Source organism: Gorilla gorilla, chromosome 20 (assembly GCF_029281585.2).
Source record: "Gorilla gorilla gorilla isolate KB3781 chromosome 20, NHGRI_mGorGor1-v2.1_pri, whole genome shotgun sequence".
In the NCBI taxonomy this organism is placed as follows: Eukaryota; Metazoa; Chordata; class Mammalia; order Primates; family Hominidae; genus Gorilla; species Gorilla gorilla.
The window spans coordinates 21,657,045-21,672,130 of record NC_073244.2 but is presented as its reverse complement, the minus strand read 5'-3'; the positions used below and the strand labels follow the sequence as shown (position 1 = coordinate 21,672,130).

The following is a 15,086-nucleotide window of genomic DNA, read 5'->3' as shown; positions in this document are numbered from 1 at the left end:
CACACAGCAGTGGGCTGCGGGGACAGGATGGGCCTGGCCACCATGTGGGCTCCAAGCAGCTGCAGTGTCTTCTGGCGTTAGGAGTGGGTCCTGGCTCTAGAGAGGATCTACCACACCTGGGGCATTGTGGTTTGCTCCAGGCCTATGAAAATAGATGCCTCCAGCCAGCAGGGCTCCTGGAGAACCCAAGGGTGCCTATGCTGGCAGACAGTGGAAGGAGATGGGCGTGAGGCTAGGCTGGGAGCAAAAGCGTTGCAGAGGGGCAGCCTCCTCTCTGGACAGTGTGGCTTGTCCCGAGCTGCAGCTAGCCAAAGGGCGGTGAGGCCCCTTGCCTACAGGGATTCCAGCAGAGAGAGGCCACATGTTGGATGGGTAGGACTCAGCTCCTCCAGCTGCACAGTCCTGAGGTGCTGGCTCACTGTGATTGAGGGCCCAGTAGTCCCTGTGGCTGCTGGATCCTTCCCAGCCTTGGGTTGGATGCAGGTGTCAGGCTGGCCTGTTTCCTAAAAGAGACAGCTCCAGGCCCTTTTCCGCCTGCTCCCTACTCGGCCCAGGTGGAGGCCAATTCCAGGCTTCCCTCTTCCGTGGGGGAGTGCAGGCTGAGTGGGGAATAGGACTGTGGGGAGGGTCCTGAGCATCCCCACCCCCAGGACTGGGTCTTGCACCCCCTGCAATCATCCAGGTGGGCCAGGCTAGTTGGCAGGAACCCAGGCTGAGCTTTGTGGGTTTAAAAAGTATTAGGGCCCAGGCCCTGCCAAGCCCACATGTGTCAGGATCTGTGTTTTCCACAGCATCCCAGATGATTCTGATGCACACAGGAGGGTCAAACACCAGGTCTGGTGCCACAGGGCCCTAGAAAGCTCTGCTGCACACTGAGTTATGCCCCACGTGCAGGGGGACACAGGGCACTCAGCCCTTTGGGGGAGGGGTCATGTCCTCACCAGGCCCAGTCACTTGTGTGGGTCTTCACCCTTTTTGAGCTGGGCTAATGGACCCTTGTCCCAGGGCCTGGGCGGCACATGCAGTTTCTCCATACAGCCCATGTTTTCCTTCCCGACAATTCTCTCAGGGCCAGCAGTTCTAAGCCAGCCCCTTGACACATTCCTTGTCCCCTCTCCTAGGTCACCTCCGCGAAGCCCCCTCCCCGCTTATGATACATTCCCCCCAGATGTCACAGTTCCAGAGCCTGACCCACCAGTCTCCACCCCAGCAAAACGTCCAGCCTAAGAAACAGGTAACTGGCAGGGCTGGGCCATAGTCCCGTGGGCCAGGGCCGGGGGTGCCTGCCCACCTCACCGGCCGCTGTGCCTGTGCCATCCCAGGAGCTGCGTGCTGCCTCCGTGGTCCAGCCCCAGCCCCTCGTGGTGGTGAAGGAGGAGAAGATCCACTCACCCATCATCCGCAGTGAGCCCTTCAGCCCCTCGCTGCGGCCGGAGCCCCCCAAGCACCCGGAGAGCATCAAGGCCCCCGTCCACCTGCCCCAGCGTGAGTGCTCTCCCTGCCCACAGCCAGGGCTCAGGCCCCCCCAGGCCCGTGTTGGACATAAGCTTGCTGTGGGGCTGGTGGACCATGCCCCACCGGGGTGAGGTGGGCCAGGGCCCACCGGCTGTTTATGTTCCAGGGCCGGAAATGAAGCCTGTGGATGTCGGGAGGCCTGTGATCCGGCCCCCAGAGCAGAACGCACCGCCACCAGGGGCCCCTGACAAGGACAAACAGAAACAGGAGCCGAAGACTCCAGTTGCGCCCAAAAAGGTTGGGATGGAGGTCCATGGGTGTCGCTTGCCCCTTGGCCCTGGAAGGTGCCATGCTGGGCACACCCCCTGCTATGCCCTTTAGGCACAGCAGACCCCTCACCCACCCCAACCTCTCTGTTCTGCAGGACCTGAAAATCAAGAACATGGGCTCTTGGGCCAGCCTAGTGCAGAAGCATCCGACCACCCCCTCCTCCACAGCCAAGTCATCCAGCGACAGCTTCGAGCAGTTCCGCCGCGCCGCTCGGGAGAAAGAGGAGCGTGAGAAGGCCCTGAAGGCTCAGGCCGAGCACGCTGAGAAGGAGAAGGAGCGGCTGCGGCAGGAGCGCATGAGGTGGGCGGGGGTCTGGGTGGGGCATGGGGACTCTTGGGGCCACACCAGTCCCCAGGCTGACTGGGACCCTCTGCCCAGGAGCCGAGAGGACGAGGATGCGCTGGAGCAGGCCCGGCGGGCCCATGAAGAGGCACGTCGGCGCCAGGAGCAGCAGCAGCAGCAGCGCCAGGAGCAACAGCAGCAGCAGCAACAGCAAGCAGCTGCGGTGGCTGCCGCCGCCACCCCACAGGCCCAGAGCTCCCAGCCCCAGTCCATGCTGGACCAGCAGAGGGAGTTGGCCCGGAAGCGGGAGCAGGAGCGAAGACGCCGGGAAGCCGTGAGTCTGGAGGCCTGGTGGGGACCCTGGTCTAAGGATTAGCTCCTGGGGGAGCTGGGAAAGGGGGACTGGAGCCTGGACAGGGAGGGGCAGCGGGGGAGCCCCGTCCCTGCTGGTCGGCATGTGGTCCTCTGGACTCAGCTGTAGGGCCCTGAGTGCTGTGTGGACGGGGTGGGCGCTGTGAGGGGTCAGCCATGGGGAGGGCTACGGGGCTGACTGCTGGTAGCGGGTATGAGGGCTTGGAGCTGCAGGGTGGCTTAGGTCATCCTCCTGACTCCTTCCTTTCTCCTCCAGATGGCAGCTACCATTGACATGAATTTCCAGAGTGATCTATTGTCAATATTTGAAGAAAATCTTTTCTGAGCGCACCTAGGTGGCTTCTGACTTTGATTTTCTGGCAAAACATTGACTTTCCATAGTGTTAGGGGCGGCGGTGGAGGTGGGATCAGCGGCCAGGGGATGCCTCAGGGCCTGGCCCTCCTGCATGCTATGCCCGGGGCAGGCCTGATGGGCAGCTGAGGATTGCAGAGCCTGTCTGCCTTACGGCCAGTCGGACAGACGTCCCGCCACCCACCACCCCTCACAGGACGTCCGCTCAGCGCACGCCTTGTTACGAGCAAGTGCCGGCTGGACCCAAGCCCTGCATCCCCACATGCGGGGCAGAGGCCCTTCTCTCCGCCAAATGTCTACACAGTATACACAGGACATCGTTGCTGCCGCCACCGTGACTGGTTTTCTGTCCCCAAGAACGTGACGTTCGTGATGTCCTGCCCGCCAGGAGTCTTTCCCCACACCCCAGCCATCGCCGCCCGCTCCCAGGAGGCCAGGGCAGGCCCGCGTGGGCTGGAGGCGGGCGAGGCCGGCCCACTCCCTCGCTGGCACTGACTTTGCCTTGAACAGACCCCCCCGACCCTCCCCCACAAGCCTTTAATTGAGAGCCGCTCTCTGTAAGTGTTTGCTTGTGCAAAAGGGAATAGTGCCGTGGAGGTGTGTGTGTCCATGGCATCCGGAGCGAGGCGACTGTCCTGCGTGGGTAGCCCTCGGCCGGGGAGTGAGGCCACCAACCAAAGTCAGTTCCTTCCCACCTGTGTTTCTGTTTTGTTTTTTTTTTTTCTTTTTTTTCTATATATATTTTTTGTTGAATTCTATTTTATTTTTAATTCTCTCTTCTCCTCCAGACACAATGGCACTGCTTATCTCCGAAATGGTGTGATCGTCTCATTGAGCAGCGGCTGCCACCGCGCTGTGGGTAGTGTGTGACCGTGGCTGTACTGTATAGTGAACATAGTTGGCATATCTTTGTTTGAAGTTTGTTGGTGACTCCACCAAACTGGTGTGAAAAAAGAAAAAAGCTCAAAAAAATCCACAAAAAAGACAAAACACACAAAAAAAATCCTGCCTATATTTTACTCAGTTTCAAACTTTATTAGTCTCTTTTTAATTATAAAACCAGAAAGCTACAATTTCTTTTCTTTCCCCTCCACCACCCCCCCCCCCACCCACCCATTTGTTGGCTTTTTTGTTTTTTAATGTCAGATCTGTTGAGTTGGTTTTTTTTGGTTTTTGTTTTTTTGTTTTTTACTGAGAAAGGAAGGGCCAAGGGATGAGGTGGGGCACCGGGCCCTGGGGGCGCCACAGACTAAGGCAGAGACTCCCCTACCTGGCGCCCAGCCCCAACCAGCTGGCCGCTCCTGCCCATGGTGTTTTTTTTTTTTTTTTTTTAATTTTTATAATTGGAGCCCCTGGTGAGGTTACGCGTGCCATGAGAACCCACTCTACACCACGACGCTGGTGCCTCAGTGTTGGCCAAACTCTGGAGTCACTGACTGGTTTGACTTTCATACGGTGAATATGCATTTGGTCTGTACTGATCATGGAATAAACACATCTCTCTTTTTTTAATGCTGGCGTCTCCCTGACATTTCTTTGTGAACCAACTGTTGCCTAGGCTAGGCCCAGGGGACCCCCTGGACCCCAGACCACCTCTGTACAGGAAATACTGCCAGGGATTACCTAGCCCCTCTCCTGTGACCTGTCCCTGTCTGCCCTGGGCGGGAGCCACGCAGACTCATAGCAACCACCCCAAGCTGAAGCTGTGATGCAGAGCCCGGTACCCATCCTTGTGGACCCTGGCCGAGGTGGAGGGTGTGCTCTAGCAGAACCCTGGCCAAACTCCAGACAGTATTCTTCCCCTCCACCCTACTCCATCCTGTCCCCCCACTCACCAAAGGACTTGGGCCACTTCTCCCACCTTGCCTGCCTCAACCTAACTCCTCCTTTCATTTAAGCTCAGGGTTAACCAGATACTCTTAGATCTAAGTCTACATCCCCCAAAATAGGATCCTCACCCCCCATGCACATACACACACATTCCTGTCCAAGAAAGCCCACAGGTGGCCGCTCTGCCTGTGTGTCCACCTGTGTATGTATATGCCCCAGCCACAAGGCATGGGTGACGCCCAAGAAGAGCCCCTAAGATGTAAGATACAAGTATATAATTTATATGTATGCAGAGACAAACTGATTGAAACATTTCTAGCACTGTTTATTAACCTACATCCCCTCTTTTTGACCTGAAAGGTCCTTTATTGTCTTTGGATCTGCCAAACCTCCCTGTAAGGGTGTGGTTCAGGCATCCAGCCAGAGGTCCCCCCACTTCTTCGATGTCCATGCCCACTCAGGCACTTCCTCATATACCACTGTGCCACTTCAAGTGTGATGTATTTAGGTTCTTTGGGGTTTCTTCCATCTCATCCCACCCACTCATTTTTGTTCCTTGTTTTGTTCAGACACTTCCCCAGCCTGGGTCCAACTGCTGAGCTGGATAGTTTTCTCTGCAGCTTCCTGCTGAAGATTTAACTCTGCCATGGTCTTCTCCACACCTCCCTGATGGGTGTCTCTCTACCTGGGTTGTAATGAGAACTGGGATCTATTTAATTTCTCCAGCCATTTCCCAACCCTTCCCACAGTACTAGAAATCTTAGTCCTATACCAGAGTAAGAGGTGTGTACAAGCCCCCACTGTACTGTATGCACGGATCGCTTGGCCAATAATTATGTCAGTGAATCTGAGACTTGTATTAAACACTTTAGACATTTGTAGAAGGGAATTCGTAGACTTTTCACTTACATACGAAAGGTTTTTTTTTTTTTTTGTGCAGTTCTCATTGCAAAAATAAACATTTGTACTGAGTATAAAGTTACTCTCCTGTGATGGCTGCTTTTTGTTTGAGGGTAGACTTGGGAGAAGCGGGGAGATGAGGGCGGGAGCTCAGTGATGTGTAGGAGAGGAAGAAGGGAGGTTCCCCAGACACCCACCACCCATGCCTCCAGATTAGTGGAGTCGGTTGGGAGAGATCCTGGGAACATCAAATTGTGAGATAATTGATTTAATGGAAGGTGTAAAAGAAAACAAAGCTGCCAGGCACGGTGGCTCACGCCTGTAATCCCAGCACTTTTGGGAGGCTGAGGTGGGAGGATCGCTTGAGGTCAGGAGTTAAGAGACTAGCCTGGCCAACATGGTGAAACTCCCATCTCTACTGAAAAATACAAAAAATTAGCAGGGCGCGGTAGCACACACCTGTAGTCCCAGCTACTCCGGAGGCTGAGGCAGGAGAATTGCTTGAACCCTGGAGGCGGAGGTTGTGGTGAGCCGAGATCACACCACTGCATTCCAGCTTGGGTGATATGGTGAGACTCCCATCTCAAAAACAAAAACAAACAAACAAAAAACCCCAAAGCTTTGATGTAGGCTAATCACACAACAAAAGAAAGGTAGTGGTTAAGTAGTGCAGGGAGAACAAAAGTTTGTACACTATGGGCAATGTAATCATAGTGGTCTATTCGGCTCTTGAGATGCATTGTTCACTGAGGCAGAACATAAACCACTATTCACCTTTTAAGTGGCAACTTCATGGACTTAATTATGGTCCCAGGACAGTATAATGTTTAGCAGCCTTGACAGTACAAAGGCATATGGATAAAAGTGGGAGGTGGAAAGGGGCAAGAGGTGACAAGTGGAGTGTTTTTAAAGGAAACTAACAGGGAAACAAAAAACGGCACGTCCGGGGTAGTGATGTGAGCAAGTCAGTGGCTGATGTCATACATTGGTTAAGTCAAGAAATAGAGGTCAGGCACGGTGGCTTGCATCTGTAATCCCACTTTGGGAGGTGGAGGCTTGAGGAATGCTTGAGGCCAGGAGTTTGAGACCAGCCTGGACAATATAGCAAGTCGTCTCGCTGAAAAGTTTTTGAAAAATTAGCTGAGTGTGGCGGCACAGGCCTGTAGTCCCAACTACAGGTTGTAGTGCTTGAGCCCAGGAGTTCGAGGCTGCAGTGAGCTATGATCGAAACTCCGTCTGAAAAAAAAAAAGAAAAAGCTAAAAACGTTCCAGTGGCTGCTTCCGGGAGGAAGGGGAGGTGTAGCCACAGATCGCTGCCTTTTTCCCTACATCTTTGCGGATGTCTATTTTACAAGATGTATGGCTTCAGGCAAATGACTTCATCCTCGAATTTCAGGTTCATGATCTATACTACAGGAATGTGATTATGCTACTTAGACTTAATAGGGTTGCTCTGTGGGTTAAGTGATGGCTGTCCCTAAAATGTTCAAGGATATCGGGAGAAGGTTGCAAAATAGGAGGAAGAAGCTGGCTGCTTTTTTTTTTTTTTTTTGAGACGGAGTCTTGCTCTGTCGCCCTGGCTGGAGTGCAGTGGCGCAATCTCAGCTCACTGCAACCTCCGCCTCCTGGGTTCACGCCATTCTCCTGCCTCAGCCTCCCTAGTAGCTGGGACTACCGGCGCCTGCCACCATGCCTGGCTAATTTTTTGTATTTTTAGTAGAGACAGGGTTTCACCATGTTAGGATGGTCTCGATCTCCTGACCTCGTGATCCGCCCGCCTCGGCCTCCCAAAGTGCTGGGATTACAGGCGTGAGCCACCGCGCCTGGCCAGAAGCTGGCTTCTTGCAGGGACAGCAGGGCCGCAAGGCTCTGTGACTCTAGGCCCCATCACACCCGGCCCTGTCCCACTTCCTCTTTCGGCCAGAACCCCTGAACTCCAGTCATTCATAGGCCGGGTCCTCCTCGGGGGAACCAGGCCTGCCCTCTAGGAATCAGGGTATCCACGCCTCCTCGGCCCGCTCTCGGAGCCTGGGCCTCAACACCTGCAGATTGTCTCCCGGGCCAGGACCTGTCGCTTGAACATCAGTGGCCGCCGCCGTCCAATCACAGACGTACAGGGGCGGGCTGGCGGGCCTGTTGGGCCAGCAGGAGGACGGCGTCGGGCCGAGGCCGCTGGACCCGCCGTTGGACCCAGCTGGGTGAAGTCAGTGCTGCTAGGTCTTTGGAGCCAGACCGAAGGGAGGGTCGCGCGCCCCAGGGTGGGTAGCACCAGGCGGCGGCCGTCGGCCGGACCTCCCGAAGCCTCCTCGAGCCGCTAATACCGCCCGCGCCTCCCTCCTAGTCCTAGACCTGGCATTGCCTGTCCCTCTTCTTCGGCTTCCAGACCCGCCTGACCCGCCATATTAGGTCCCGGCCCCGCCCTCCGTCTCATTGCCCATTGCCCACCCCACCCCACCGCCCCCTCCCCGGCCTACCGTCAGCTCATTGGCCCAGGCTCCCGCCTTCTTCGCCCAGTGTTAGGCCTCACCTCCTCTAGGATCCACCCTCTCCCCGCCCACCCGCATAAGCCACGCCCGCCATTCCAACTCTTTCTTCTTTTTGGCTTGCAGGCCGCACCTACTCTGCATATGCCCCGCCCCTCATTCCAGGTGTCGCCCACTTAACTGAGGATCCAGGATCCCCTCCTTAAGGTTTGTCTGGGCTCGGAATTGCCTTTTTTTTTTTTTTCTTTTTTGAGACAGAGTTTCCCTGTTGTGACCCAGGCTGGAGTACATGGCGCGATCTCAGCTCACTGCAACCTCCACGTCCCGGGTTCAAGCGATTCTCCTGCCTCAGCCTCCCAAGTAGCTGGGATTACAGGCGCCCGCCACCACGCCCAGCTAATTTTTGTATTTTTAGTAGAGACGGGGTTTCACCACGTTGCCCAGGCTGGTCTCGAGCTCTTGATCTCAGGTGATCCGCCCGCCTCGGCCTCCCAAAGTGCTGGGATTACAGGCGTGAGCCGCCGCACCCGGCCCGGAATTGCGGCCTTTAGACCCTCACCCACCCGCTGCTGAGTCTTCCTGGGCCCCGCCCCGGCCCTAAGCCCCGCACAGGACCTGCTAGGCCCCGCCCCGGCCCTAAGCCCCGCACAGGACCTGCTAGGCCCCGCCCCGGCCCTAAGCCCCGCACAGGACCTGCTAGGCCCCGCCCACTTATTTCCCCCCTTTCCAACCCCTTCCTCCCTAGCCCCCGCACCCTACCCTTGTTTCCTGTCCCTGTCGCGCCCAGGTGTTTACCTGGCACTCAGGTGAGTGGTGCGCTCTGGCTGTTTCTGTCGGAGCCGCCCGCCTCTTCCTTCAGCGCGTCCCACAAATCCCGACGGCACGGAGGGGCCCCAGGCCAAAGGCGGCGGGCCCCTGAGCCCTGAAACCGCTTCGCCGCTGCTGCAGGTGCCCCCGGCCGGCAGCGCCGCCGTGGTCCCGGAGCGCGGCGACATGCCGGAGCTGGTGGTGACCGCGCTGCTGGCGCCGTCGCGCCTGTCGCTGAAGCTGCTGCGCGCCTTCATGTGGAGCCTGGTGTTCTCGGTGGCGCTGGTGGCCGCGGCGGTCTACGGCTGCATAGCGCTCACGCACGTGCTGTGCCGGCCCCGGCGCGGCTGCTGCGGGCGCCGTCGGAGCGCGCCCCCCGCCTGCCTGAGCGACCCCTCGCTGGGTGAGCACGATTTCCTGAACCTCAAGGTGATCGCACGGGGGCGCTATCGGGGCTGCGGGGTCGCGTGGGGTCGAGACGGTTCAAGGCTCGGGAGAGAGGGTTCCCCAGGCTTCAGGCTGTGCCCTCCCCCTAGAGCTCGGGCCTGCGTCTGCACTATGTCTCGGCTGGACGAGGTAACGGACCCCTCATGCTGTTTCTGCACGGCTTCCCTGAGAACTGGTACGTCTGGGGCCCAGGGGCCTGGGGCCCACGGGACTCGGGGGCAGGTGGAGCTTGGGCTCCCAAGAGGCAGGGAGGAGGGCTGTATAGATCGGGACAAGCTGAACATAGATGGGGATAGGGGTACTGAGCCAGCATAGCCAGAATCCCTAGGCCCTGAAGGGACAGGACAAAGGGGTATTGAGGTTGACTGAAGTTCCCTGGATTCAGGGTGTAGCTGGCTTCAGCCAGCCTCAGCCTCTGCCTCTGCCTGGGATTCCCCATCCTCCTTTTAGGGGAAGTTTAGAGCAGGAAGGAGGGGTTGCCAATGGTTGCTGATGGGCGTAGGGTGCAGGTGCAACCTGAGGGCCCTGACTCAGCCTCCCTCCCTCGCCCGCCTGGCAGGTTCTCCTGGCGTTACCAGCTCCGGGAGTTCCAGAGCCGCTTCCATGTTGTGGCTGTGGACTTGCGAGGCTATGGCCCCTCGGATGCACCTCGGGATGTGGACTGCTACACAATCGACCTGCTGCTGGTGGACATCAAAGATGTCATCCTAGGCCTGGGTGCAGACATACCCCCATCCTAGGCGTGGCCTCCCTCATCCTGCACACATGCATACCCCCGCTTTCTCCTTGCTGGAACCTACTTCCCCCACCCCTGCTTCAGTCCTACCGGGCACCTCACTTATGCGAGCTCCTTGAATTCCCACAGGTTACTCGAAGTGCATCCTTGTGGCCCATGACTGGGGTGCCCTCCTTGCCTGGCATTTCTCCATCTACTACCCATCCCTGGTCGAGCGGATGGTTGTGGTCAGTGGTGCCCCCATGTCGGTGTACCAAGGTGTGTGTGGGAGTCCGGGACACTGGGATGTACTTATATGCAAGGGGGCAGGGACATGTGTCTGTGTTTGCAATTCTCTGTATACCTGTCAATTCTCTGTATACCTGTCAACACATCAGGGGCTGAGGGTGCAGCAATCAACCCAGGTCCCTTCCTTTGTGGAACTCCTCATTCGGAAATTAATGACACGCCAGACCCAGTGGCTCACACCTGTAATCCCAGCCCTCCGGGAGGCTGAGGTGGGAGGATCACTTGAGGCCAGGAGTTCAAGACCAGTCTGGTCAACATAGCAAGACCCCAACTGTCTCTACAAAAAAAAAAAAAAAAGTAATTAGCCAGGCATTGGTGATGCATGCCTGTAATCCCAGCTACTCGGGAGGCTGATGCAGGAGAATCTCTTGAACCTGGGAGGTGGAGGTTGCAGTGAGCTGAGATCATGCCATTGCACTCCAGCCTAGGCAACAAGAGCAAAACTCCATCTCAAAAAATAAATAAATAAAATAAAGTATGGCCAGGTGTGGTGGCTCCCACCTGTAATCCCTGCACTTTGGGAGGCCAAAGCCGGTGGATTGCTTGAGCCCAGGGGTTCAAGACCAGCCTGGCGAACATGGTGAAACCCCGTCTCTACTAAAAATACAAAAAAATCAGCCAGGCATGGTAGTGCACGCTTGTAGTCTCAGCTACTCGGGAGGCTGAGGCAAGAGAATCACTTGAACCTGAGAAGTGGAGGTTGCAGTAAGCCAAGATCGCACCACTGCACTCCAGCCTGGATGACAGAGTGAGACTCTATCTCAAAAATAAAATAAAATAAAATAAATCACAATACACTTAGGAGTAATCCACATTTTTTTATAGCACTTACAGTAACAAGGAATGTGCACACAGTAACCTACTTAAGGCTCCTGGGCTTATGAAGGTTGTATTATCCCCATGTTCCAGCTGGAGGAAACTGAGGCTGGGGAGGTTAACAATGTCTATCATATCACCTGATGTTAATATGCAGCACTGTGGTCATAACTGTGCTCTCTCTCTTTTGTTGTTTTTTTTCTTTTTCTTTTTTCTTTTTTTTTTTGAGACAGAGTCTTGCTCTGTTGCCAGGCTGGAGTGCAGTGGCGTGATCTCAGTTCACTGCAACCTCTGCCTCCCAGGTTCAAGCGATTCCCCTGCCTCAGCCTCCCAAGTAGCTGGGATTACAGGCCACCATGCCGGGCTAATTTTTTGTATTTTAGTAGAGATGGGGTTTCACCATGTTGGCCAAGATGGTCTTGATCTCCTGACCTTCTGATCTGCCCACCTTGGCCTCTCAAAGTGCTGGGAGTACAGGCGTGAGCCGCCACGCCTGGCCACTTTTTTTTTTTTTTTTTCTTGAGATGGAGTCTCACTCTGTGCAGTGCAGTGGCGCAATGTCGGCTCACGGCAACCTCCGCCTCTCAGGTTCAAGTGATTCTCTTGCCTCAGCCTCCTCAGTAGCTGAGACTACAGACGTGTGCCACCATGACCAGCTAATTATTTTGTATTTTTAGTAGAAATGGGGTTTCCGCATGTTGGCCAGGCTGGTCTTGAACTCCTGAGCTCAAGCGATCCGCCGGCCTCGGCCTCCCAAAGTGCTGGGATTACACGAGTGAGCCACCATGCCTGGCAACCTCTACCTCCTGGGTTCAAGTGACTCTCCTTCCTCAGCCTCCAGAGTAGCGGGGACTGCAGATATGCCCCAACACGCCCAGCTAATTTTTGTATTTTTAGTGGAGACGGGGTTTCACTATGTTGCCCAGGTTAGTGTCTAACTCCTGACCTCAAGTGATCCACCCGCCTTGGCTTCCCAAAGTGCTGGGATTACAGGCGTGAGCCACCGCACCCAGCCTATTGTTTACTTGTCTGTCTCCCCATCTAGACTGTCAGCTCCCTGAGGGCAGGGAGTTTTTTGTCTTTTGGGGGTGTCTTTTTTTGTTTTTTGTTTTTTTTCCTTTGAGACAGTCTTGTTCTGTGGTCCAGGCTGGAGTGCAGTGCTGTAATTGCAGCTCACTGCAGCCTCAGACTCCTGGGCTCAAGCGATCCTCCCACTTCTGCTTCTCAAGTGGCTGGGACTATAGGCACACACCACCACACCCTGCTAATTTTTTAAAAATTACTTTTCGGAGGCCGGGTGCGGTGGTTCACGTCTGTAATCCCAGCACTTTGGGAGGCTGAGGCGGGTGGATCATGAGGTCGGGAGATCGAGACCATCCTGGCTAACACGGTGAAGCCCTGTCTCTACTAAAAATACAAAAAAAGTTAGCCGGACGTGGTGGCGGGTGCCTGTAGTCCCAGCTACTGGGAGGCTGAGGCAGGAGAATGGCGTGAACCCAGGAGGCGGAGCTCGCAGTGAGCCAAGATCACACCACTGCACTCCAGCCTGGGCGACAGAGCGAGACTCTGTCTCAAAAAAAAAAAAAAAAAAATTTATAGATACAGGGGTTTCCTTAAGTTGCCTAGGATGAACAGGGAGTTTTGTCTGTCTGATTCACTGCTGTGTCTAGAACAAGGCCTGGCATGCAGTAGTTGTTCAATAAATGTTAGCTGAATAAAGCAGAGGAAACGCACCCTGGCCTGGGCAGGGGAAGCACACCTTTGGATATGGGGGTTCCCAGGAGATGCCCCTATCCTGTGGATAGTGAAACATGGCAGGAGGGAATGTAGCTGGTGCCCAGGCCAGGAGGGGTATCTAGTACCTTCACAGACCCAGGCAGGCAGCAGTGGCATTCCTGAGGCTTGTGTCCCTGACCTGGGTATGTGTAGGGGTGCAGGTGTGTGGGGCCACCCCAGGAGCAGGCCTTACATCTCTCCCCCAACCCTCCCACCCCAGACTATTCCCTGCACCACATCAGCCAGTTCTTCCGTTCCCACTACATGTTCCTGTTCCAGCTGCCCTGGCTGCCCGAGAAGCTGCTGTCTATGTCTGACTTCCAGGTACAGAGGGTGCAGGTTGAAGGGAGGAGGGAAGCAGGTCGGGGCTGGGCAGGCTGGGCGCCGAAGCCAGAGTCCTGCTGTGTACCTAGATTCTGAAGACCACCCTCACCCACCGCAAGACAGGCATCCCATGCTTGACCCCCAGTGAGCTCGAGGCCTTCCTTTATAACTTCTCACAGCCTGGTGGCCTCACTGGGCCCCTCAACTACTACCGAAACCTCTTCAGGTGAGACCAGTTGCCAAGCATAAGCTCAGGAGATTTGCAGGGGCATGGGGGTGGGAGGCAGCCATCCTTCTGCCTGTCTGTCTGCCTGTCTGTCTGTCCTGGCCACAGGAACTTCCCCCTGGAACCCCAGGAGCTGACCACACCCACATTGCTGCTGTGGGGGAAGAAGGACACTTACTTGGAGCTGGGGCTGGTGGAAGCCATCGGCAGCCGCTTTGTGCCGGGCCGCTTGGAGGCCCACATCCTGCCAGGCATAGGGCATTGGATCCCACAGAGCAACCCCCAGGAGATGCACCAGTACATGTGGGCCTTCTTGCAAGACCTGCTGGACTAGTGGTCCTTGCTGGCCTGCCCAGGAGGCATGGATACTCAGGAAGGAACACACACCCGTTATCCGTGTGTGCCTGGGAGTCCATACAATGTCCATACATGGGTGAACTCTTGAATCGCTCATAGGCATGGGACTCCTGGATCTCACACCAGTGCACCTATGGGTGCCTCGGGACACACCAACCCCTGTACTCACACACAGGCATGGATGCATGTGTGTGTAACAAACACTTTGACCCTGGGAACTGGGTATACCTCTCTTCCAGTGGAGCCAGATGCCGAGACCGAGACCGAGTGTCCCACCTCCTCCCTTCCTGGGGCCTCACTCTGCGCTTTGCCAAAGTCGCTTCTCTGCCATAGCTGCACAAACCTTAAACCCTGACCTTCCTGTCCCTGCCTTCCACCTCCTGCCCGGTTCTTCAGCTCAGTGCTACTCTAAATACAATACTGCTGACCACATTTGGCTACTTCAACTTAAATGTATGTTAATTGAAATGAAATACAATGAAAATGCAGTGCTCAGTCCCACCAGCTGTATTTCATTTTTTTCCCTTGAGACAGAGTCTTGCTGTGTCGCCCAGGCTGGATGGAGTGCAGTGGACGCAATCTAAGCTCACTGCAACCTCCACCTCCCGGGTTCAAGCGATTCTTGTGCCTCAGCTTCCTGAGTAGCTGGGACTACAGGAGCGTCACCAGGCCTGACTAATTTTAGTATTTTCAGTAGAGATGGGGTTTCACCATGTTGGCCAGGCTGGTCTCGAACTGCTGACCTCAAGTGATCTGCCCACTTTGGCCTCCCACAGTGCTGGGATTACAGGCGTGAGCCACTGTGCCTGGCCATACCAGCTGTATTTCAAGTGCTCAATTGCCACATCAGTGAAGAAAGTTGTGTGTGGCAGCGCTGATGAGGGTAATCCTAGCTTAAGAGTAGGGGTCAGGGCCGACCACAGTGGCTCAAACCTGTAATCCCAGCACTTTGGGAGGCTGAGGCGGGCGGATCACGAGGTCAGGAGATCGAGACCATCCTGGCTAACATGGTGAAACGCCGTCTCTACTAAAAATACAAAAAATTAGCCGGGCGTGGTGGCAGGCGCCTGTAGTCCTAGCTGCTCAGGAGGCTGAGGCAGGAGAATGGCATGAACCCGGGAGGTGGAGCTTGCGGTGAGCCGAGATCGCGCCACTGCACTCCAGCCTGGCGACAGAGCGAGACTCCGTCTCAAAAAAAAAAAAAAAAAAAAAAAAAGAGTAGGGGGCCTCCCTGCCTGGCCCCTGGCAACCTCCCCAAGGGCAGACCCTCATGAGCAGGCAGGTGGGTGTGCAGATTCCTCATTC

The 15,086-nt window shown here is 55.8% G+C and overlaps 2 protein-coding genes across 3 annotated transcripts in view; both read left to right on the top strand.

Moving 5' to 3' along the window:
* BRD4 (bromodomain containing 4) overlaps positions 1–4,303 on the top strand; it is a 97,286-nt gene extending 92,983 nt beyond the window's left edge. The window contains exons 15-20 of the mRNA XM_055372026.2: positions 1,122–1,234; positions 1,323–1,485; positions 1,622–1,752; positions 1,880–2,085; positions 2,164–2,401; positions 2,696–4,303. Of these exons, the coding sequence (XP_055228001.1) occupies positions 1,122–1,234; positions 1,323–1,485; positions 1,622–1,752; positions 1,880–2,085; positions 2,164–2,401; positions 2,696–2,764 (920 nt within the window). The 3' untranslated portion in view covers positions 2,765–4,303. The remainder of the gene's footprint in view (positions 1–1,121; positions 1,235–1,322; positions 1,486–1,621; positions 1,753–1,879; positions 2,086–2,163; positions 2,402–2,695) is intronic.
* Positions 4,304–8,144: 3,841 nt separating this feature from the next.
* On the top strand, positions 8,145–14,663 carry EPHX3 (epoxide hydrolase 3). Of its 2 annotated transcripts, XM_055372025.2 has the most exons (7): positions 8,147–9,240; positions 9,348–9,433; positions 9,818–9,975; positions 10,124–10,252; positions 13,095–13,198; positions 13,288–13,424; positions 13,533–14,655. In XM_055372025.2, exons 1-7 carry the CDS (start codon positions 8,998–9,000, stop codon positions 13,756–13,758), a joined length of 1,083 nt encoding a protein of 360 aa, XP_055228000.1. In that variant the 5' UTR covers positions 8,147–8,997; the 3' UTR covers positions 13,759–14,655. The 2 variants fall into 2 exon arrangements, with proteins under 2 accessions (XP_063557138.1, XP_055228000.1); XM_063701068.1 differs by lacking the exon at positions 13,288–13,424 and having other exon boundaries at positions 8,145–9,240; positions 13,533–14,663.
* The last annotated feature ends 423 nt before the right edge of the window (positions 14,664–15,086 follow it).

Coding starts and splice junctions, on each gene's coding strand:
- EPHX3 (XM_055372025.2), top strand. CDS start 8,998: ATGCCGGAGCTGGTGGTGACCGCGCTGCTGGCGCCGTCGCGCCTGTCG. Junction 9,976..10,123: donor AGATGTCATCCTAGGCCTGG/GTGCAGACATAC, acceptor GAATTCCCACAG/GTTACTCGAAGTGCATCCTT. Junction 13,425..13,532: donor TACTACCGAAACCTCTTCAG/GTGAGACCAGTT, acceptor TCCTGGCCACAG/GAACTTCCCCCTGGAACCCC.